At 39.2% G+C, this 24,233-nt stretch overlaps 1 protein-coding gene across 6 annotated transcripts in view; it reads right to left on the reverse strand.

The window, feature by feature from the left end:
- Positions 1-24,233, reverse strand: part of Dip2c (disco interacting protein 2 homolog C) — a 438,929-nt gene that overhangs the window by 182,438 nt on the left and 232,258 nt on the right. For 4 of the 6 annotated variants that reach the window (XM_052729331.1, XM_052729329.1, XM_052729330.1 and 1 more), the window contains exons 2-4: positions 15,163-15,234; positions 13,616-13,783; positions 2,331-2,441 (exon numbers count right to left, since the gene is read on the reverse strand). In XM_052729331.1, the coding sequence (XP_052585291.1) occupies positions 2,331-2,441; positions 13,616-13,783; positions 15,163-15,234 (351 nt within the window). The remainder of the gene's footprint in view (positions 1-2,330; positions 2,442-13,615; positions 13,784-15,162; positions 15,235-24,233) is intronic. The other 2 variants (XM_052729332.1, XM_052729333.1) reach the window with 1 other exon arrangement.

The raw sequence follows: 24,233 nt of genomic DNA on the forward strand, positions 1-24,233 counted from the left end.
AGCTTAAAATTAGTTAACTAATGGGTAATGTTCATATATGCAGTATTAAAAAATTTAAGGGGGGCGGGGGTTGGCTGGAGAGATGGCTCAGGAGTTGAGCACTGGCTGCTCTTCCAAAGGACTCAGGTTCAATTCCCAGAACCCACATGGCAGCTTACAACTACCTGTAACTCCAGTTCCAGGGGATCTGACACCTTCACAACAGTGCACATAAAGTACTTTAAAAAAATTGTGCGGGGACCAATGAGATGTATCAGTAGATCAAAGTGTTTGTTGCCCAAGCCTGACAACCTGAGTTTGATATCCAGCACCCATGTAAATGTAAAAGGAGAGAACTTACTCTACAAACTTGTCTTCTGACCACCACATAAAATCCAACACACTAATCATAAAAACTAAGATAAACAGCTGTTTTGAAACCCCAAGCTTTACAAGCACAGAATCCATTTGTTGCCACCATACATCACATGTGTGAAGTTTCTGGGAAAATAAAACAAAACAAACAAACCCTACTGTCTACTCTATGAGAATGAAAATTTTTTAAGTAGCATATTAGTATCATTCTGAAAACACAAGAACCTTGTGGATCTCCCCAGAAGGATGGAGGTCATTCTAGAGCTGCCAGCTCTGTTCCAGACTGGATTACAAAGGAGACCAGCACTGAGATCAGAGTGCCTAATCTCATTAGCAAAGCAAAAACAAACAATCCCATGGTTTTTCAAGCCATATCTGAGCCCATTCTAAGCACATTACTAAACAGAATCTTGCATTTGACTTTTAATAATGTTCATTGTCATGGTCTTTTTTTTAATAACATGTAAACTTAAACATCAAGGTTTTCTCTTGTGAAGTTTCTGATTATGCAAATAGGATATTGAACATAACTAGAAATGAAGCTCTCACTTAGACCTCATAAAGGTAGTAAAGTACCTAGCACAGTGTCTGACACAATATATTCTAAGTGCCCAATAAATGCCTTTACAGTCATTCATTTTCCAAATTTAGTAACTTAAAAAGAATAGAAAAAAAGGGTGTATCTCAAAAAGGGTACATACTATTATAAAGAATTAAAGCTAGAAATAGTGATTCATACTTGAAATCTCAACACTTGTGAGCCTGAGGCAAGACTGACACAATTTTGAAGCCAAGTTAACTGACAAGAAACTAAAATGTTAGCATCTCTGAGTCTCCTGATATGAATTGCAATTCCTTTCTCTGCTTCCATTACCACAGGATATTACTTCACTTTGATTGGGGTTGCAGTAGTAAGTCAGCCATAGGGGGCCTGATGCTTTGCCATATTATATGAGTTCTTGGGAAGCCTGAGCTCAGGTATCAAGAATTAATGTAGGTTTGTGGATTTTGAAATGAAATAGAAAAATTATCATCAAGAGAAATTAAGTTTGCTACTATATAGCCAACTGAATTGATTGTTAATTAGTTCAATTATCTGTGAGGTAACAGAATTATTTCTTAAGTAACATAATTTGATCACTGAAGCAACTAAAGCAGCTTTACTGAAAGTGGTCAGAGACCTTCAGCCCTCTTAGGGAGCTAGGAAGCTCTTTCCTTACAATCTTCCTTGTTGGCTCAAGAAAAATTAAATCTACTAGAAAACTGAAAAGATACAATAGCAGTAGAATAAAATGAACTATATTATCTCACCTCTTTTTAGGCTTTTATTTTTTAAGATATGCATATTTATGTGTAGGTATGTGTATATGTGAATGCAGGTGCCTACAGAGTCCAGAAGAGGGGGTGAGGAAAAAGAAAGGGCAGTGGGAAGAGATGAATAAAAAAACCTCCTAACAAAAGTCTTCTGTGTGCAAACTCACTGTTAAGGTAGTCTGGTTATCTCTGTTTACAGATAACAAGTATTTAAAGAGGTAACAATTACTACTTTACCAAACATGAAAGAGTTGTTATGGATTGAGTGGGTATCCTAGAGCAGTGGTTCTCAACCTATGGGTCGCAACTCCTTTGGAGACTGAATAACCCTTTCATGGGAGTCACATATCAGATATTCCACATATCAGATATTTACACTATGATTCATAACAGTAGCAAAATTACAGTTATGACGTAGCAATGAGATAATTTTATGGTTGGGGGTCACCAAAACATGAGGAACTGTATTAAAGGGTCGCAGCATTAGGAAGGTTGAGAACCACTGAACTAGAACATACACTGGTACATAAGCTAGAGCTTCACCTGCTCAAAGTCCAAATGTCCTGAACTTGTGCCTCATAGGCAATGGGAAGGTGGACCCAATTCATTCACAGTAACAGACCCAAGTACAGTGAGTCTAGTGTCTCCATACAATTCCTTACCTGACCTATAACGTTCATCTCGAGAGCCTGAGGATCTTCGACGGTGGTATCGAGAGGCTGAGGAAGGAGTGACAGGTGCCCGTCGCTCTTGAGGCAAAGCTTGGTCCACTCCTGGATACAAGATAAAACAGCAGAATGAGGGGTGAGGCTGTTCTCAGCAGCTAAGCTAAGGAAACTTAGTTACAATAAATATTTACTCATTACATTCCTATGACCTATTAAACCAGGTAGTGGTGAGAAGCCTGGGCTCACTCTGCAGATCAACAGGAAGGTGGGCAAAAGCAAGGCTGAGCCCTAGAGAAGTTCTAATTGAGGGCAGGCTACAGGCAAGTGTTCTTTCTTGTTATAGTGTCTACCAAAGCATGAAGTCCAAGACATAGGATCAAATTATGATTTTTTTTAGAATAAACAGAAAGACCATAAATGCCCTGAGAAATTTTAAAATTACAGTTATCAATAAAGTCAACTTTAAAATAAACCTTATAAACTATTTGTATTTGGTAACTGGGAAATTATCCATTTGTAGCATCAAGTTTCAGCTTTTGTTATTCCCAATTACTAACTCTGGAAACTTGCTCCATTTAATGCTAAGTAGATGAACAAGATGTACTTGAAAGTAGCTTTTATTAATTAACAAAAGTGTTATGTTAAATTCAAAGACAAAAGCTGACCCCCATATCTGCTAATCAAACTATCTATTAGACTGACAGAGCACAGTACCAAGGAACACAATGTAGATGAAACTAAGTAGCATGGGAAAGAGTACATCTTTACAGTTCTGACATAAAGAAATTGCTCCCACTGAGTTCTAATAACAATCGTTGCTTCTTTAGAAAAGACCAGTGATAACTAGAAGACATAAAACATAAGCTATACCAAAAAGGAAAAAAAAAGTCTAGATTTCAGTCCTATTTTAATATTCCTTATCATATGTCAAATTTATGAAGCCAAGTAGTTCTGCATTGAGCTGACATTTCCATTTGGACTTACAGCCCTGATTTCTTTTTTCTGTTTTTTTTGTTTAATTAATTTTTTCCAGCACAATCACAGTTTCCCCTATCTCCCTACTCTCCTCCCAGTCCCTCCCCTTAACCTCTGCTACCCTGGACATCCACTCTTCCTCCTTTCTCTTCAGAAAAGAGCAGGCCTCCCATGTATATCTGCCAGACATGGCATATCAAGCTGCAGTAAGACTAAGCACTTCCTCTCCTATTAAGGCTGAATGAGGCAACCCAGTAGAAGAAAAGGGGTCCCAAAAGCAGGCAAAAGTCAGAGACAGCTCCTGCTCCCACTATTAGGAGTCCCACAAAAAGACCAAGCTACACAACTATAACATATGCATATCAGTCCCATGCAGGCTCCCTGATTGTTGATTCAGTCTTTGTGAACCCCTATGAGCCCAGGTTAGTTGATTCTGTGGGTTTTCTTGTGGTGTCCTTGACCCTTCTGGCTCCTACAATCCTCCCCTCCCGCTCTTCGGCAAAATTCCCCAAGTTCTGACTAATGTTTGGCTGTGGGCTTCTGCATATGTTTCCATCAGTTGCTGGATGAAACATCACTGATGGCAATTGACAGGCCAGACTCTTAGACAGCATGTAGGCTTCTCTCCACTCACCATAGTTTCTACTACGTACAAGATCAGGATTATGTTGAGATGATGAAAAACCATAAAAGTCATCAGAATGTGATTGATATATTCCCATCTTATTCGCTTTTTAATAATTCTGGGTCTAATATTTATACCTTCCTACAATTGTCTTGTTTTCAATGTACCTATGTCTTGTTTTCAATGTACCTATTTGCTGATACTTTTAAAATATTCCAACTGAAAACTAAAACAAACCTGATGGGGGAATGTCTTTTTGTATCTTGTGAAAATATGTTGTTCAGATTGGTTGGTAAATAAAGCTGTTTGGCCAATGGTGAGGCAGAATAGGGTTAGGCAGGACATTCTAACTAGAGAGGAAGAAGTTGAAAGGCAGAACAGAGAGTACACTGCCAACCGCTGCCATGAGAAGCAAGATGTAAAGATACTGGTAAGCCACGAGCTATGTGGCAAAGTATAGATTTATAGAAATGTGTTAATTTAAGATGTAAGATCTAGCTAGTGAGAAGCCTGAGCCAATAGGCCATACAGTTTTTAACTAATATAAGCCTCTGTGTGTTCATATGGGTCTGAGCAGCTTCGGGACCCCAAGGACACGGGAGCTGGGTGGACACAGGAAAACTTTCAGTTACACAAACACTTCCCATACTTTTCCTCCCTTAGTCAAACATTCACAATCTAGTCATTTTCCAGTTCATTTTTTTTGCTTGTTTGTTTTCATTGTTTACTTGGAGTCTCTTCCTCCTCTAACCGGGGTCACTAGACCTGTTGTGCCATTTAGGATCCCTTTCATTCTGGACTTGCTTTGGTTTTGCAGAATTTTAAGTCACTGGTTCCTTGAATTCATCCATGTCTTTCTTCTTCTCATATTTTAAAGAGGTAACTAAAGTAGCTTCCTCAGGAAAGATAAAAGAAAAATAACACATAGAAGTCTTGTGTGTCCCCAAGGTTGTCTTTCTACTATAACAGGGATAGGTCCTGGATATTCTAGGTGAAAATTATATTTACTTTTTGCCTTTCATTTCCATTATTTCCCCAAAGTTCATCATTATGATGCTATAATCATTACACTGTCTCTTCTGTGACAACTTTCATAATTTCCTCTTTATTTTCACTTTAGGAGCTAATAGCTAGTTCTCTTCTTGTGGCACAACACTAATGGTTATCTTTCAGATACATCTTTCATTTGGGTTGATTGAGACCTTGAGTGTCCTGCACCTTGAGAAAATGTCTCACTCTGTGGCTGAGACTGTTTTCAGGACAGTGTAGGTGCTCTGACATAGTACCTTTTACTGCATGACTTGTCTGATTATGTTCAAAACTGGAGCCTTGTTAACTTTAATTCCTCAGAAGGTATATATGTCCATAAGGACTGAGCAGAGGTAGTCGCCATTTCCCATAGGTTGTTTCTTTCAGCTACTTAGTGAGTGATTCCCATGATGTCCACTTAGCATCTGAATGTACTGGCTTTCACTTTGCTAAATGACTCCCCTACTTTACATATCATTGCTCTCATTCTCTTTACACACTGATTGGCATTTTGGAACAGCTCAAGGAGCAGCAGAGATAAACATACACTTTCAAGTTGTCAGGTTTACCGGCTGTAAATCTCTGTACTATTAATACTATTTTCCTGTCTAGTTCATGAATATAAGCCTCCTCAGAACTATTTTCACCCTTCACCTCTTCTCAGGATCCATAGTATACAAAGCCAAGACTACTGTCTGGTTTATTGATGAGCCTTCTATGGCTGTCATCAGTGAGATAATTTTGCATACTCCCATGGATTGAAATGCAGTCTACTACAAATGTTTTAAAAGAGAAATTAATACAAATAGGCAGAAGAGCTCCAACAGGTTGCCAGTAACAAAATATACTTTAAAATAGTATTTGAGTCAATATTTCATTCATTATATTTCATCTGACCTTGTTTCAACCAAAATTTGAAATGGTATATTCAGAGAGAAAAAAAAATCAACAATTGAGTATGTAACTCTCTATAGAACTGACTCTGTCACCATAAAGTCACTTGCACGCTCATTCTCTTTCTCCAGCACAAGGCAACTGGCCAATCCTTTCTGCTGAAGCAGATGAACCCTTAACAACACAAATATAAATAATTAGCAAAGCAGTTACAGTTCAGTGTTTAGCACTGGGAGAACTCAACACTCACTGAAATGTTTAGTTTAGGGAACTATGATTGGAGACCGATTCTCAAAAAGCCACAGAGAGACCAGCATTCTTACAACAGGAAGTACAGTGAGAGTTAAGAGGCTAACGTGGGCACTAGGAAAAAAGGCATTGTGAAACAAAAAGGGTGACAATCCCCAACATGCAACAGTCAGGAGTATGAAACCATTGATTCTCGTTCGCTAAAACACAAGCGTCAATACTGAATTCCTTCTCCCACAATATTTATGAGGCAACTACATGCGATCTATATGCCAAGCACCAAGCCAGCTCCAGGACCCATAAGCATGAAGAGGCAGAACCACACAGATGAGGCAGCTATGCATAGATAATAGTTTACCAACCTTAGATCCCATTTGGCTTAGTTCTTAGACTCACTCTTCTAACAATACACTTGGCAACCTAGGTCTCTTACTTGCATGTATTATGCATACAAACCCTCTTCTAATAATACAAGTAGCAATTTAAGACCCCCATCTTTATTGAGCTGTATTCACACCCCTCTCTGAACAGTGGAATAATTTCTCCTTAATGATCATCAAACTTGGACAAATTCTATTAAAATGCATTTCCAGTAATTTTAGTAGGAAAAGCGGGGGTCTGATTAGGCCTCAACTGTTTTTCTGTACCTACACAGTCAGGCAAATTGGGTCTTTAAAGTTAACTTTCCAGGAGAACCCCATATTTACGATCTTATATGCTTATGCATAATTGGATGTGCATATGATTTAAATCGGATGTTGTCAAACATAGTGGAATAATAGTTTTAATTCCAGCACTCAGGAGGCAGAGGCAGGTGGATTTCTGTGTGGTCAAGACCAACCTGATCTACACATAGTAAATTCCAGGCCAGCTAGGTCTACATAGTGAGACTTTGTGTGTCTGTCTGTCAGCCTGTTCCCTCACATCATGCTGCATCATGAAAAGAGACAAACACAGTAAGCAAAGACTTATATAATTCAATTTGTAGATCAAAACAAAAACCATCGATTACATACCAGGTAATCAAACTCTTCCTTTCCTTAAACAGCATAAAAGGCACCCCCAAACAATAATCAGTTCTTGAGCTGTTTTTTACCCTCTTGCAGTGTGTTTCTTTCCTTATACGTATGATTCCTTTCCTTTAAATAGTTTCCTAGCTACTCTGTAGTCTTTGTGGGCTTTTATTTCATCCTTGAATAAAAGACCAAGAACCTGGATATCCCAGGCCCAGATACCACATGCCATGATATCTGTGACCTTGGGCAAGTTCCTTAACCTTTCCTAGGCCTGGCTTTCCATCTGTATTTGAAAACAAACAACAGGTAACACTTCAAATCACTGGCTTAAGGACTTAATTAAAACCAGGACATGAGTTCTGTTATTTAGCCATTTTGTTGATGAGGTAATACAGAAACAGAAGTGGAACTTAAACATTGTGCCACATTTAGATCTCAATTTTCTCTTCATTCAGAATTACCTTTGTGTTTGTGCTAGAGGTCCCTCCCAGTGCTCAAAGACCCCTCTCCTCCAAGCACAAAGCATTCTGGATACCTCACTTTCTGGCCCTGATGACCACAATAGCAAGTACCAAACTCATCCATCTGGAAAAGAAGACACCTCCAACTGTAGCCCACCTTCCTCTCCAGCTGATCTTCCAAGTCAAATAGAAATTGTGATTCTTCCAAAGTTTTGCCTTGCCTCCCTAATTTCACCTCTTTAAACACCTCACCTACTCACCAGATTTGGAAACCTGAAGACAAAAATAAGAAAAAGTAGGAGCATCATAAACTGTCATTAAGTGATTCTCCAACAAAAATTTCTGTTATAGTTGTCATACCTAACCAATCTAACCATTACAGATGAGTAAACACTGTAGTGTCTTACATGAACATGGTACTCAGACAGACACTAGACACCATGTTATCCCAAAGAATAAGGCACAGGTGGGCCACCCATCTGTCTCTCTAACTTGAGACTCATTAGGTTAGAGGCCACAAGGCAGGATAGAAAGCCTTGAGTTACTTAAGAGACTATAATGGGGGTGGGGGGGGGATTTCTAAATTTATATTATAAAAGAAATATACCAAAAATCTTTGTTTTCAAATACATTTTAAAATGTCAGATATATGAAGAATACTTCAAAAATATTATTTGTGATCAAGATAAGACCTTGATCCAAACTGGTCTGAATACTTGGAACACTGAATACCTTGAATGAATTATTCTGCTTCTACATCTATGATTTCACATGTGCCATGGAAAGCTTCAGTGGACAAAAACTCTCAAGTGTCCCCAGGGCATCCACTGTAGCTCACCTCTCTTGGCTTCTTCCCTGGCACTGACAATAAGCTCCTTGCTGGAGCTCCAAAGCTACCATAGGCTTTCACAAAATCTGTGAAATTGCTGGAGAATTTTCCTTTTTTGCAGACTGTCCAAAACTGTTTCTGAATCAAGTCCCACTGCCTTCTAGCATCTCATTATAGTCTCCGGATCACACAGAAACCCCTATTTTTGAAGTAAGTGTAATTAAGGAATTACCCAGGAAGTAAAAAGTACCTGTATGATTAGGTAAGACATTTTCTACATTTGCTTTGTACTAACACAGATGAGGACACCACAAAACAGAAAATTGAGACTTCGTTCTGAGCACCTTAGTATCTACCCTACCATGCACACCTAATTCTTACATTACTTTCATGGTTACTTCCATTTCATCTTTTACTAACACAGAGCTATTGTATAATATCTTACATTTGTTTTGTAATCATTTTCCTATTACAGTATGTTGATGGGGGAATTCATGAACTAGCAAGGTATGAATGATCTAAAGCCTGTGACAATTTGACACTTGAATTAAACTGCTATCCTGCGTTATTTGTTTATTTTGTTGGTAGTGCTTAGAGTTAAACCCAATGCCTCAGTGTGCTATGCAAGCAATCTACATCTCAACCATGTCCCCAGTCTCAGTCTGATTTTGTTCTCCACTACTGGATAAAATACCAGTTTACTGTCAGGCCTAGGGCTTTGAGTTGTTCTTTTATGACTCAGAGTTTTCACAAGAAACTATGATCCAGTCCTAATTGGCACCATCTTTAGTGTTAGGTGACTAAACTCAACTCAGTCTGAACCCTAAGATGCTAGCTGGGCATGGGTTTAGTGATGTTTTCTTTTTACTACTGATTCTCTGACAAGAAACCTAATTCATTAAATGTCATTAAAAATAATAGGATATTCAGCCAATCAAGCCAACAGACATGTGAATAGAATATATCAGAAAACAGAGCAGCAACCTATGCATGAATCATCAACAACAGAGCTCACTTAGAACACAGGAGACTTGCCTTTGCTGATGAATGTCCTTTCCTCTCACCATTCAAGCTGGAAAGGATGCCTACTAAGTCCCAGACCAGAAATGCCAGTTTTGAGTGCCTCTCTCCCTGCTTTTGGAGAGGGAACCTTGCATCTCACCTTCACCCTCCATAGACTCATGACACAACAGAATTCCTTAGCAAAGGGAATGTGCCTGTACAGGCTTGTGTGTCCTTCAGCCTGTGTTGAAGGAGGTCACGTGCCACCAAACACAGCATCACTCATTGTCCAGAGACCAGTTGTATTTCAGTCATGAGGTTAAATTCCTCAGACAGAATGAAACATAACCAAACTGTGTACTGAGGAAGCTCAGCAGTTGTCCACACAGATATTGAACCTAACAGTATCAGGCTCAGGCAAGCAGACAGCCAACTTTATTTTCTAGAGAAAATACTCAAGTGTCAACTGACTAGCGTTTATATCCTCAAAATCAAAGACCAAGCTTTTCATTTTCCATGTACCCAAGATACAAAATTCACCAGCCTGAAAACTTTGCCAATCATGACAACTTTTTCTATCATAATCTAGCAGAGCATTTGCAGCTACATTTCAGATAAAACCATCTCCATATTGGACGTGGACACACACACACACACACACACACACAAGCTGAGTCACTTCATGTAAAGGCATTCACATCAAAGCAACTATCTTCAGTGACAACATCAGATACTGGGGTTTACAAACCAAATTGTATAAAATAAATAGAAATCAATGAACTAGAATGAGCTATTGGTCCAAAATCATGTAATCCTTTGCCATTTCTGTCACTGATTAGTATTAATGGGGCCAACTGACATTTAGATTAATCCAAATAAGTAATAAAAACAGAACTGTCACCATAGATAAGGGAAGCCTGGTACAGAAGGCTTGTGCAAATCACTGTGCACACCTGAGCAGTGAATGCTTTTGGTACTAACCTTGGCTACAACAATTGTTGAAAATACTCTCTTACTGCTCTACTGGCAAGGCAACAATGGACAGCCTTGCTGATCCTCACTGGTATGACAGGAATTTAGTGGACATAGGATGGGGAGGAAAGAATTTAGGGTCCAGAAGAAACCAGCCACTGCCTTGTTCTACCTCTTCCTGCTATGTACAAAGTCTGGAACTGGGTATACTTGCCTGCAAGCGGGTTGTGCTTACTGTGTGCAGGGGATGAAAGATGCTCAGTCAATTCATATCATATTATTGTGGGGTAAGGGACAGAATACCAAACTACAGCTGCCTGGAAGTATTACACAAATATATCATAATAAGACTGGGACTAGGATTGTCCTAACCAGAAGGACTAGGTGAAAAAATCCTTCAACAGTAGCATTTGAGTTGATGATTAAACAAAACTTAGTACAGGCAAAATATACATCCCCAGGATTTCTAACATGGAAAACAGCATGGCCATCTGGGGAAGCCAAAACCAGGCAAGGGCTGCAGGAGGTACAATAGCTGGACATGATTATTAGACCCACTCTCCGTGCAGGATTGCCTATGGTCTGCAGTTGTAACAAGTAGGGCCCATAAATTCTCATTAATAACAGACACTTTGCCGCTGTGAACCCTAGGGAGTAGCAAGAAATACAAGAAATTTGCCAATTAGCTTTTATCAGTCCAATTCACATTATGTCTCAAATTAACTCAGCCACAGCCTTGTAGCTAGGCATGAATCCATCTAGCTGCTGAAAACAAAGGAAGATGAGCTTCAAACACTGATTCTGTAGAAACAGTTCCATGCCAAGAAATATTTCATGACAGCCATGTCATAAGTAACACCTAGTCAATATACATATTATAAGAAAGGAGGTATTTAGATTCATGATAGTTTACTATTTACAGTAACATTGAAATTTTACTACTTTTGGTTACCAAATAAGTCTTCTAAAAGTAGTAAAGACTCTCTATACAAGTCTACAATGTATTATAAAAACTCCTCTGAGAACAGTGCTAGGTAGCTAGCTTTATCATCTGTTTTTGTCAGTTTGATCTGGTTTAGATGGCAACAAAGGATCATTTTGAAATCTGCACTTTCTTAGTAAAAAGTACAAGAGGAAGTGTCAAACAAGTTCCCTATTATCTCTACTCTTTAATTCTCATCTGTCTTCACAGTTTCTAGTACACTGTTCCCAATCTGAATTGAGGTGTGCACTCAGAATTGTGCTCAACCAAGAGAAGCTGTCTTCCCCAGTAGGTGCTTCACTACCATTCCTCTCACAGTGTGGATGTCCTGAGTAGCAGTGAAATCCTGTAGAAGAAACTATGTCCTGCGCATTCTCACCAGGAAGGAACCACAGCCTGGGAACTCTACCTCCAGTATCCTAACTTCATCTTATGGCAATCTAATTCATAATCATGTGTCCCAAACACCTCAGAAATATTTTTGGAATACTTTCTGGGAAATCTTAACTTTTATGTAGTAAATAAAACAGGTACATTCAACTACAAGCTCCATACAGATCCTACTGTGACAGAATGCCTTCCCAGATGGCTGGTCAAGAAAGAGCTTCCAGCTTTAGAAACACCTGCTTTCCTTGATATCTTCCTAAGTCCTAATGACGAATGAGTCTTTCATGCAGTGGCAACTTTTCAGAAAGAGGTTATCTATAAAATGCTTTTGCTAGGAAGGGTGGTAGTTTGAATGAGAATGGTCCCCATAGGCTCATATATTTGAATGCTTAGTCACCATAGGCAGAACCTAGGACAAGTACTGTTTGGGAAAGATTAGGAGGTGTGACCTTGGAGGAGGAGTGTTATTGGGAGTGGGCTCTGAGGTTTCAAAATCTCATGCCAGGCTCCTCTTCCCCCAATACCCCCTCTCAGATCACAGTTCAGGGTGTAAATAAAGCTTTAAGCTACTGTTCCAGCACCATGCCAGTCTGCTTCCCATCATGATGATTATGGACTAACTCTCTAAAACTGTAAGCAAGCCCTCAATTAAATACTTTCTTTTAAGAGTTGCCTTAGCCATGATGTTTCTTCACAGCAATAGAACAGTAATTAACAAAAGAACTAAGTCCTCCATCCTAAAATGACACCCTCTCCCGTATCACAGGAGGGCGGGATGGTGCTCATGTTTGTGGAAAGGTGGCAGGACAAGGCAGAGAACAAACTCAAAACATCCAAATTTTTACATTCAGTTTTTATCACATTCCCATCAGAAATTCTTAAATGGAATCTACAGCTAGGATCCAACTCGAGCTGGTCATCTACTCTCCAAACCTTGTCCATTTCAACAAGACTATGGTAACTGTCAACAAGGTCACTGGGAGGTCAAATAAAAACAAAGATGGGAAATAGATGAGATGTTCATTTCTAAATACTGAAGTTCACTTCAATATTTTTATGAGATTTGTTTGTTGGGACCTCTCACACACTCAACAAGTGCTCTACTACTGCGCCATAAACTCAGCCTATTATTTAGCACATAATTTTTAAAAAAAATGCATTCTATCAGAGGTATAACCCAGAACATGCAGTTCTGGGTTTATACAGTTTACAAATACATATGCTCCTGTTTTAAATACAGTTTACAAATACATATGCTCCTGTTTTAAATGTTCTTATTCTACTAAAGAGTACATAAAGTCATCCTTCTGCTTCTTGAATTTCCTAAGTTCAAAAAAATGGTCCAAACCTTTTAGAAGGACCCTGACCTGAAAACCACCTACTCTAAGATTACGTTTGTCTTTCTATTGAAGAAACCTAACACTTTGATCCTTGATGATAGGAGTACGAGAGCATGCAGGTCTCAAAGTCTCTCCCTTTCGCCCATGTCAGGGCTCAAGATTTAATTACTCATCCTCTTCCTAGGTGTCTGGCTTTAAGACAAAACAGTGCAACAACTTTAAGGGGGAAAAACTCATCACTGGGCATGCATCCTTTCTTAAGGTCTTTGTACTGGAAGAGCCAGTTGACCACGAATTGTAGAGAGAACATTCCAAATTAGCAGCAAATGTAGAAAGGACCCCGATTCTGGGACAGTCATTATCCATGCATGCAAATTCTGAGCCCAATGAGCATGGTAGGTATTCTCTTGGGGGACCGAACCTCTGGTGCCTTCGGTGTCAGCCCTATACATGGGGAAAGGCTTCCAAAACTGTCCTTTTCCCTGGGGGCTGGTCTCTCTCAGGGATGCAGGGCTCACCGAAACGAAAGTAAAACAGAGGCCGATTCCCCGCTGCACTGGCCGCCCGCTCCCTGGCTGCAGCTTCTCGGATGTCGCACACCCCGATGTGGGCAGAGCGGAACGGTCTCCTCGGTACGCCTTCACCGGGCTGCAGTCTACACCGAACCACGGCAGCTCCATTCGCTGCTGTAACAAGTTGAAAAAAAACTAATTAATTCAGACTTTAGTTTTTTTTAAATTTGTTACAGCGCTGAGCAGAGCTGCCGACCCCATGCAGAAACAGCACACAGACCACCAAAGGCTCCACTTGGTGCAGAAACCCTCTGCCCCCAGCCAGACTCGGTCCAGTGAAGGCTACAGAACATCCCAGGTAAGCCAGTAACTGCTCCTTTTTCATTTTTATTTGGTATGCCAAATCAATATCCAACAGTGTTGTCAAATGAACGAAGTAGCCTTCCTCAAGGACAGGGCAGACATAGACATCAAGTGACCTGGCCTTTCTGACAATCACACAAGGGGAGGCTAAGGTGAAGAAATACCTTCCCCAACACTTGCCCTTAAACCATTTACCTGTTTATTTACTTTTTCTTCTTCCAAATAAAACCATGCTTCTTCCCTTCACAAGCCAGACCACAAGAAATCAGTCTCTCAGCTAACACACAGGACCACTTTTAAACCAACTTCCTTAAAAATTGCAGGAAAAGACATAACCAGCAGAACTACAAGCACAGCAGACTCCTGACATTAATTTCAGTAGCCGTAGAGCTTTTTTGCCATGTCAATTCTATAACACTGGGGGGGGGGGGGGTCACATCCTGGAGGGAATAGAAATGGGGTTTATACACATGCACTTTAAGCTTCTTAGTTTTGTTTCATCCATAGAAACTGCAGTTTCAGTTTTTACCTTTAACATGTGCGTTACTAGCATTTTACCTTGAGGAAGGATATTGCTTGCATTCCCTTTGAGTTGATTCCCTTTGAGCTGACACAGGGAATTCATGCTGGAATGCCAATGTACCTCCATTTTCTTTTTCTTAAAATCTGTACAACCTAGCGCAAGTACAGAAATTCTCCAAAGCCACACATGACACAACAGTGGCAGGAAATATATCTTGTATTTTGCAAGTACAGGTAGTGCATATTCTAACACCATCTCTAAAAACACCAAACCTTTACAATCATATCCTCTGAGTCAGACTACCACAATATTTTCTAATGGTCAAATCTTGCATTAAGTTAAACCATAATCATTAGCAATAATTAACTCATCAAGTCAAAAATCATGTTTAAACCACAAATGCTCCTATTTTTATAATTACAGTGTTTCAAAGACAACAACAGATGAAATATCTATTAAATTGTATTAGGTTTATTTATAGAAAAGTCACATATGCCTTCAATATTCACAAAATCTTTGAGTAATTATACAAAGAATTTGGCTGTAGAGAATGCAGGTGTCAAGTGTGCACTCTTCAGGCAGGTTCCAGAGTGAAGGAAAAGCCTCTTTCAAATGTGGTTATTAACTTTTAAATTTAGACAGTTTATACTATTCAAGTTTTACGTACTTGGAGGCTGGGGAAGGTAGGCTCCAATTAATTTTGACCTCTTCTTTTCATACCCCTTTTGTGTAATGTCACCTGTAAGAGAAGGGAAAAAAGAAAGCATTTAGGATAGTTTTAATGGATAGAGTTGGTCATTTAATGGAGTATGACAAATTTACCAACACTTGTAACTGTGATTATCTTTGTTTGCTTTATAATTAGAGATTTATAAAGGAATTATTGTGTATCATTTACTTTAACTTTTTCCTTCACCCAAAACAAAGAAAAAAGAAAATCATAGGCATTCTTGTTATATAAAAACTCATTTGCTCAATACATGCTCATCTCTGGCCCTTTCTGGCTGGGTTTCCACCCTGAGGGCCCAAAATTAGATCTGTGCAATTTTATTCACGTCTGCAGGCGCATCAAGCCTGCTCAATCTTCAGGTGCTCTCATTAACTTAATCAACAATGGAATGGACAACTGTCTGGGCTGGGAAGCTGGCAACACCATTACAAACAGGCATTGCCTTTCATTAATGAGGTTTATTTTCTAATCAGACATGTCAGTCACAAGGACTTTAAACAGCTAAGGTGTTTTTTAAAAAACAACAACAAAAAGAAAGAAAGAAAGACTTAAGACAAAAGAAAGCATTAGATAAAACCAAGCAAAAGAACACGGGGCCCATGGAGATTTAAAAGACATTCATTGTTCAAAGAAGAATTCAAATGATAAAGCCAAAGATTCATACACAGAAGTCAAAGGCGGTCAGGTCACTAAGGACACAAGCAAAATAACATTATAGTCTTTCCTAACTGTAAGCTCCAAAACACAATGCTAATTTTGTCCTTCACTTTTAAAAAGAAAAAAAAATGTGCACACATGTAGACATGTGCACAAGCGCACAAGCACTCAAGCATATGCACCACATACTTTGTCCTTGAATTTGGAAAGGGTTATAAAATTGATTTTGTCCTTCAATTTTTTGAGCATGTTTCAGATTTTTATTCCTTGCATTCTAACCTACCTCTTCAAAGAGAAAAAAAGATTTGAACATCTATGAAAACAAAGCAAACCAAAGAATAAGTCTTACTATATATAGTCAAGTTGGTAAATTAGCTTATTCTAATGATACATGCTTAGTATTGCCATATTACCTTACAAATTTGAGGGCTGATTCTATTACTCAAAGCTGTTCTATACATCTTTGCTTAGGTTAGAAAACAATGTATGACCAGTATTTAAATGTGAGCCATAAAGCAGTAGAGAGATATGAAATACACATTCCCTTATCAACTATTAAGTGATTTTATGCTAAATGTATCTTATTACACCATTATGAATAATGGAGTCTGTATAAATGTTACACAAAGATTAAGCCAGCATCATATCTGGCTATACTTTACAACCTCAACCATCAGCTGTGTATCACTGAAGCTGCTGCATTACTCTTATAACTGCTCCCCCTCATCTCACCTCCTCATCACCACAGACACTACAGGCATGTTAGCATAGTCTAGCATATTCTTGTGATTGACCAGGAAAATAAGGGAATGGGGTAATGTATTACAGGCTGGCTATGAAATTTGCTTTTGCCTTCTTTCTACAGTTGCCTGTACCTGCAGCACTACAAGATAGAGAGAAATGTCTGGCTTTGAAGAAATAAAATAGTTTGTAAACAAAATAAACTCTGTAGTGCCTAGTTCTGTGACGTTTAGAGCAAGAGTCTAGGACCAGTAATCAGAGGAGACCTGATTTACTGCTCCACTTCAACATTCCTGACAGTAAAAAGAAATGAGGAAGAACACTGGCACCCATTCTGGCTAACCTAAACATCTCATTCCTACTCAGAGAAAAGGTAGAGCCTCTGTCCTAGAAAGGCAACAACCTCCCATCCCATATACACAGCTTCTTGAGAAATCCCCAAAACGGCAAATCAAGAGCACTACAGAAGCAGTTGCTTTACTGCCTGTTTCCACAGGGGATATAGTAACCTTGACTAACAAGCAACAGCTTTTACTAACAGTAATCATTCTTTAAACATACCATTACAACTGAAGAAGTTTGTTTTCATGTTAATTGTAATGCTACATAATCCGTCTTGTCTCTGGCTGAGACAAAACCCAAAGCACCGCCTGCTAAATTAAAGGGAAGAAGGCAGGCCTATAGGAAAATGAAAAGGAATAAGGAGAACAAGTAAGGCTGCATGTGGAAAGCCCCCAGTAAAGAGGACCTCATTTGGGCCTCAGGCAAGATGCTGTCTTTGCACTGTTCCAGCTACTGCCCATGTCCAGATTGAGTAGCTGCTTTGATAAGCCTACCATCAAATTCTTGTCCTGGTAAACTCAGAATCAATTCACATGTTGATTACACCCAAAATTCAGCTCAAGTTTCATTAATTTCTCAACTGAATACTTAAAAGCCAGAGGGTACTCACTCTTCCTTGATTTTTACTGTAGGTCAACTTAAAAGAACTGAACTTTGAATTCTTACTTCAGATTTGGTCTTATTTTGGAAAGTTCTGGTTGCTTTAAGGCTAACAAGATCTAAGGACATATTTTTTTTCTCCCAGCCCTGAATTCCCTCCTAGACTCAAAACAAAACAAAACCAAAACAAACAAACAAACAAACAAACACAACTGAGCATCCCCATAGAGGATACTTAAGAATTCCAGGTGACCACCACCTCCGAGCCTGAGAGAGTGAAGGAAGACATTACAGAATGATGTCTACCTGTCACTCAGAGTAGCCACTGTCATGTAGGCCAATGGAAGCTCTCTGGTCTGTGCTTTTAAAAGGATTCAGTGGCTGACAGCCTGTTCCATTATCAATAAACTATGTCACTTGCAAAGCTACATTTATGTATTGGGGGTTCTTTACAGAAAATTATGAAGGACTATGTCCCAAATGTCCTAAGCAGTCCCTTTTAATCCTAACAACTGATTTTAGAGAGGAAAACCAAGGCACAAATACTATTTATGGTTCTTGACTCAGACTTTAGAAATAGAGAAAAGTATATCCTTAATTCCAATATTTTTTCCTATTATAACCATACCAAGTACTGCTCCCTGTACTCTGGACAAAACTGGGATAGACATTGTCCCAGAAAGAGACAATAGCATTCCTGACTTTGCTAGTAGATTCTTTCCTGTCTGGGCATCTTCTTACCCAGGTCTTTAAATGGCTCTGTACATTTTCATCTCTAGAGAACAATCCTACAAACAATTTCCTGTTTGACTCCTCCCAATCCCTACCCAAGGAGTATAGCACTTTCAGGCTTTGAGTGACCATAGCATAGATGATGACTATCCAGTTTCCATTAAGACCTTGGAATACTTGTCTGTGCTGCATCTGTGTAACATATATTTACATATGGCTTATCCTGAAAACCAGAGTGTTGAGCTTTTGTGAAAGAGCCCATGTTTTACAGAACTCAGTGTTGACCCCACTATTTTCCTACTCTAGGACTATGAAGTGATCAATTTATTCACACAGTAAGAGACAGTGAGAAACACCAATGTCTATCTCTGACAAAGATATAATTGGCAGCGGCAGCAGCACAGACAATCAGTACAGACATGGGGATGATTAACTGTTTGGTGACTGGTGGGGCAGAGGGCAGAGGGGAAAATCCATACTAACTCTGTTATTAAAATATACCAAACAATGGGGGGGCACGCCTTTAATACCAGCATTCAAGAGGCAGAGGCAGGCGGATCTCTGTGAGTTCAAGGCCAGCCTGGTCTACAGAGCAAGATCCAGGACAGGCACCAAAACTATACAGAGAAAACCTGTCGGGCGGGGGGGGGGGGGGGGGGGGGGGGCAAACAGTAGGTCAACTTGTAGTGCTCAAAAATTGTGATACCATCTGTAGCACTGAGATTAGACTCATTCATGGTCCCAAAGCATCAGGGCTAAAAATACCATTACTCTTTTCTAAACCCAGAACTACTTAAGCATCTGGTAGTCAGAGGTTCAGCAGACAGATTATGACTAACTCTCCCTGAAAATTTACAGCAAACTTTCCAACTGAGCTTTTTGTGTCATGTAGCTTTCCAAAACCAATGATTTTTGTACTAATGAAGTTACAGATAAATAGTTACAGATTATCATCTGTGCGGAACAGATACATTATAGTAGATGACAGACAGATGATCACTGATACATAAAATAGGTAAATTAACAGATTATTAATAAATGATGGATAAAAATAGGAAAGACAGTATGAAGAAACTGGTTGACAGACAAATGACAGAGACAGACATATAGTAAATAGTAGATTTTGCAAACATCTTCCTTCTAGACACCTCCGTGGCTTCTGTTCAAGGCTTGACCCCTGTCAATGCTCTAGTGTCACCATGGAAGCACAGGCTCTCTGCAAAGTACATAGGGTTTCCCATTTTATCCCATTTTATATCAGTTCAGGTTCAACAGCCAATTGGCTGCCCCTTTTCTCTGCTTCCCACAGTGGGTCTGTGCTATACATACAGCTTTGAGGATAACACCACATAAATTCAAAGAGGAAAGGTTACAAAACGAAGGAAGCAAATCTTCAGCTCATACTGCTAAGCAAGGCTTCATTTTCTATCTCTTATTACAAGGCATACCACCCCACAGCAGGTTAGCTAACATTCCTTTAACTTGCAAACTAAAGCCAATACCATCCAAGGCTATTTTGAAAGTCAACTCCAATCAATAGAAACTTCTTAGGCGATAAAGAATTTTGCTGATTGTACATGTGTATTCTAAATGATTCTAAATGTTTATTCTAAATGTGATTCTAAATGTTTTCCTCCTTTAAAAAGTGGTTCCTCACATTAAGCCTTGAACCACAGAATTGCTTATTTTCCACAGAAAATTTCAAAAATAGCATACTTTCCATATTTTAATACCCAAGATACTCATAAGCACAAATAATAAAGTATGAAAGTCAGTGCAGAAATTTTAACCTCAGCAAGGATAAATTAAAAGTGATCTCTTGAAACAACTATCAATTTCAAGAAAAATGCTCCCTGTTCTTAAATTCTCCAATACTTCAGATTCAAGCAGTATAATTTTTTTTTTTTTTTATTTTAAGAAAGAAAAGCGATTCAGTTGGGCTTGGTGGTGGTGGCAGGCTTAGAATTTTAGCTACTCCGGGAGCTGAGTCAGGAGGATAACAAGTCCAAAGCCAGCCTGAGCTACACATGGTAAAGACTCTATTTCAAAATAAAAAGTGAAGCAAATGCTGAGAATACATCTATGTGATGAAGTGTTTGCCTAGCATGTCCAAGCCCTAAATTTAATCCCCAGTACTACAAAAATACAATGGAGAGATTAATAAACAAATCATAAGTTTACAGAGGAAAAATAGAAGCAAAAACCACGTGAGGTCAAACAATACTCTGAGAGGAGATACAATTTTTCTTTTCTCTCCCCAACAGGAAGAAAACACTCTGAGAGAAGATACCATTTTTCTTTTCTTTCCCCTACTGGAAGAATCCTTTTATTTTTGCAGAATAGTGTTTCAGAGAAAATAAATTCAAGTCAGAAAAGTAACAGTTGGTCCAGCAAATGCAAAAATTACAGTGACCAAAGAGCATATGTCATTGTGGACACAAGGCAAGTTTGCAAACTTTGACCCCAAGGAATTGGTGCAGAGCCAACCTAATTGCTTCCTAGCTCTAGACATGAAATCTTGGAGAGTCCCTTGGTTCTCAAGGATAAAACCTGTACCACTGAGCTACTTTCAGGGCTGGGATTAGTTCTGAGTAAACAGACAAGTTTAACAGTGATCATTTCCATTTTTGGTGTTGAGAGTTTATTTTATTATTTAATGCTGGAACGAATGCTTTGTATAACAAAGGCATCATTTCCATGTTTGGAATTTTATGGTTGTCAGAAGCTTCCTAAGGCTCCTTTCTTTAGTCAACTATTTTATACAGCTTTAAGAGGCACAAAGGCTCCAGTTCTCTTGTTCAAAATGTGTGTTTTAGCTCTGTGATAAGCTTTTCTCCAGAAAGAAACTATCACTCATGACAACTTTTACATGCACTGTTCACCTGCTCTGGTAGCAGAAGCAGGCAGACCTGGGGACTCTTCTCACCCAAAGCAACCAGCACTCAACCTAGAGTACTTGGTGGACCACCTGGTGTCTTTTTGTTCTTACTGATAAGAGAGGTTATACATGTCAACTTCCTATTGGTGCTGGAAAAAGCATGTGCAAAATCTCAAAGTAGGGGTCAAGTAGATGACTCAGAGGTTGAAGTACTTATTTGTCATACAAGCATGAGGACCTGAGTCTGGATCCCCAGAAGTCACAAACACCCCAGAAGTCACAAATACAATAGCACCCATTTATAATCTCAGTACTCCCATGGTAAGATAAGACATAGAAACAGGGAATCTCCAGAAGCTCACAGACCAACTAGCCTGGTATGGGTAACAGTAAACAGGATAGAACCTGTCTTAAACAAAGCAGAAGTCCAGGACCAACACCTGAAGTTGTACTCCAATCCACACATGCCTGCCTTGGTACATGTGTGTTTGCACTCACACACACAAACAGGCACATACACACATTTTTTAAAAAAAAATTTCAACAAATATTTCAGTTAGCTATGACATAATTAAACTTATGACTTATCTTACAATAGGAAGATATGTGCCAGGTACACTAGCAAGTGATAAGCATAAAGGGAACCACATGACTATATTGGTGACAGAAACAACCCCTTCAGGGTACAGAGGACAAAGAAAAGCTACCTGTGCCGGGCAGTGGTGGCACATGCCTTTAATCCCAGCACACGGGAGGCAGAGCCAGGCCAGCCTGGGCTACCAAGTGAGTTCCAGGAAAGGTGCAAAGCTACACAGAGAAACCCTGTCTCGAAAAACAAAAAACAAAAAACAAAAAACAAAAAAACAAAAAAAAAAAAAAAAAGCTACCTGACTACTAGGAATTCTGAAGAAACTTAAAATCCTGTTTTTCTTTGGTGCTACTGCCATCTTTAGGTGCTGCTCCTTGCTTGCCTTGTCCAGAAGCCTGTCCTCTCTACACAACTAGCACTTGCAGACATCCCCATTAACACAGACATCTCTTTCAAGATAACACAGACATCTCTTTCAAGAATGGAAAAGTGAACACAGTCTGCCCTGCTTACAGATTTAGCACCTTCAGGCTTCCCCCATGCATCTGCACTCATCAGCCAGAGAGATGGTTTCAAGAACAGGAATGTAAACATGGGGCCTATCTAAGCCTCTCACTGCTATGACAATGGTCCCTTCCTCAAAGGGTCACAAAGGCCCATCTTCTACCTTCTTGATTATTGGTCATATCAAGCCACACTTTAGCACATCTTCCCTTTATTATTACCTATACTATTCTATTTATTACAGAGTTCTCACACTCACACCATATTCCCAATGTAAAACTCAGAAACTTACCTTTCTTAAAGACACTTTAAGATAAGGTAACAGAGGACATTAACACCTGTGCTAAAATGAGAAAATTATCAAAGCTCACTCAAATATGCAGAGGAAAGAAAAAACATTCTCAAACACTACAGATGAACAGGATGTGAAACTTCTGTGTGCATGTAAGTGAATTATCATAATGTTCTCCCCAACATTTAGTTAATGACATAAGCAGAAAGGAAACATATTTTAAATATGCTACTGTGTGTTATTTTACTTTAGTCTGTCAGGTCTCAAACCACTTACAGGTTTACTACTCTTCATGTTTAACCGTTTGTAGGTCTCCTGTGACATTTCTCTTTGATAGGTCTAAACCTCCAGTTATAAGAGGTACTTTAGGGAAGCAGCATGTACTTCACTTTCAACCAAAGGACAAGTTCAGTTACTTGATAGAAGGCTTGAAGATAAGTGTCTATGTGACTGAGAAGTAATTCCAACCCAATCACTAAAGATCTTAAGGGTAAGAATTCCAATAAAGCTATTTCAATATATCATTAGGGTTGGTGAGGTTAAGAATAGTAGGCTGAGTTTGTAGTAACTTGCACAGTTGCTACACCAACAGTACTAATGCTTAAGGTTCCTGAAGAAGTTAGAACAAAAGAGGTTCTTTCATTTTTTTCTTTTACTTATTGTGTGTGTGTGTGTGTATTATGTATACATGTGTGTATGAATGTGTGTGCATGTGTGTGCATGCACGCATACATGTGGAGGCCAGAGATTAACACTGGTATCTTTGTCAATAGTTTTTGACCTAATATACATACAGCTCTCACACTCAACTAGTCTAGCTAGGCAGCTTGCTCTGAGAATCCCATTGTTACCTCCTTAGCCCTAGGATTACAGGTGGCTGCTATGCTTACACAGCAAGCCTTTATTCACTGACCATCTCCCCAACCCTGACAAGAGGGGCTCTAAACAAGGTCCTTGAGACATCCAGTGGCCGAGTCAGTCCAGAAGATTTTTAATTGATAGCTTTATGGAAAACTGCTGCAGTAATTTGCACAAAATTCTATAAACAAGCATCACTTTTTTAATATTTACAGAGATTTGGATATACTTTCTTTAATCAAAAAGAGAATCTACAGGGCTAGAGAGATGGCTCAATGGTTAAGAAAGAGTACTTGTTCTTGTAGAGGACTTGGGTTGGATTCCCAGCACTCACATGATGGCTCACAATCATATGGGAGTCTAGTCTCAGAGAATCTGACACCCTCTTCTGACATCTGTGGGCACCAAGAACACACCTGGTACACAGATATAAATGAGGCAAAACACTCATATATATAAAATAAAAATAAGTCTTAAATTTTTTTTTCAAAAGGAACCTACTACTGCTACTTAACTAGAACAGCCTAATTCCTAACAAAATTCTAAAAGGTAGCTCTCACCCCTCATCAAAGAAGCTTCTTTTTACAGACAATGGAGACCATTATAGAAAACCACAACTTGACACAATGCAGAGATCAAAAGATCATGGGAAACCCAGTCCCCAATAGACACATTTACAACACAGCAGGGAACATTGCTGAAAGGGGGTAAACATCTAATTTTTTGTTTTGGTTTTGTTTTTTCAAGACAGGGCTTCTCTGTGTAGTTTTGGTGCCTGTCCTGGATCTCGCTCTGTAGATCAGGCTGGCCTCAAA

Source organism: Peromyscus californicus, unplaced genomic scaffold (genome assembly GCF_007827085.1).
Source record: "Peromyscus californicus insignis strain IS unplaced genomic scaffold, ASM782708v3 Scaffold_8__1_contigs__length_139910024, whole genome shotgun sequence".
Lineage (NCBI taxonomy): Eukaryota > Metazoa > Chordata > Mammalia > Rodentia > Cricetidae > Peromyscus > Peromyscus californicus.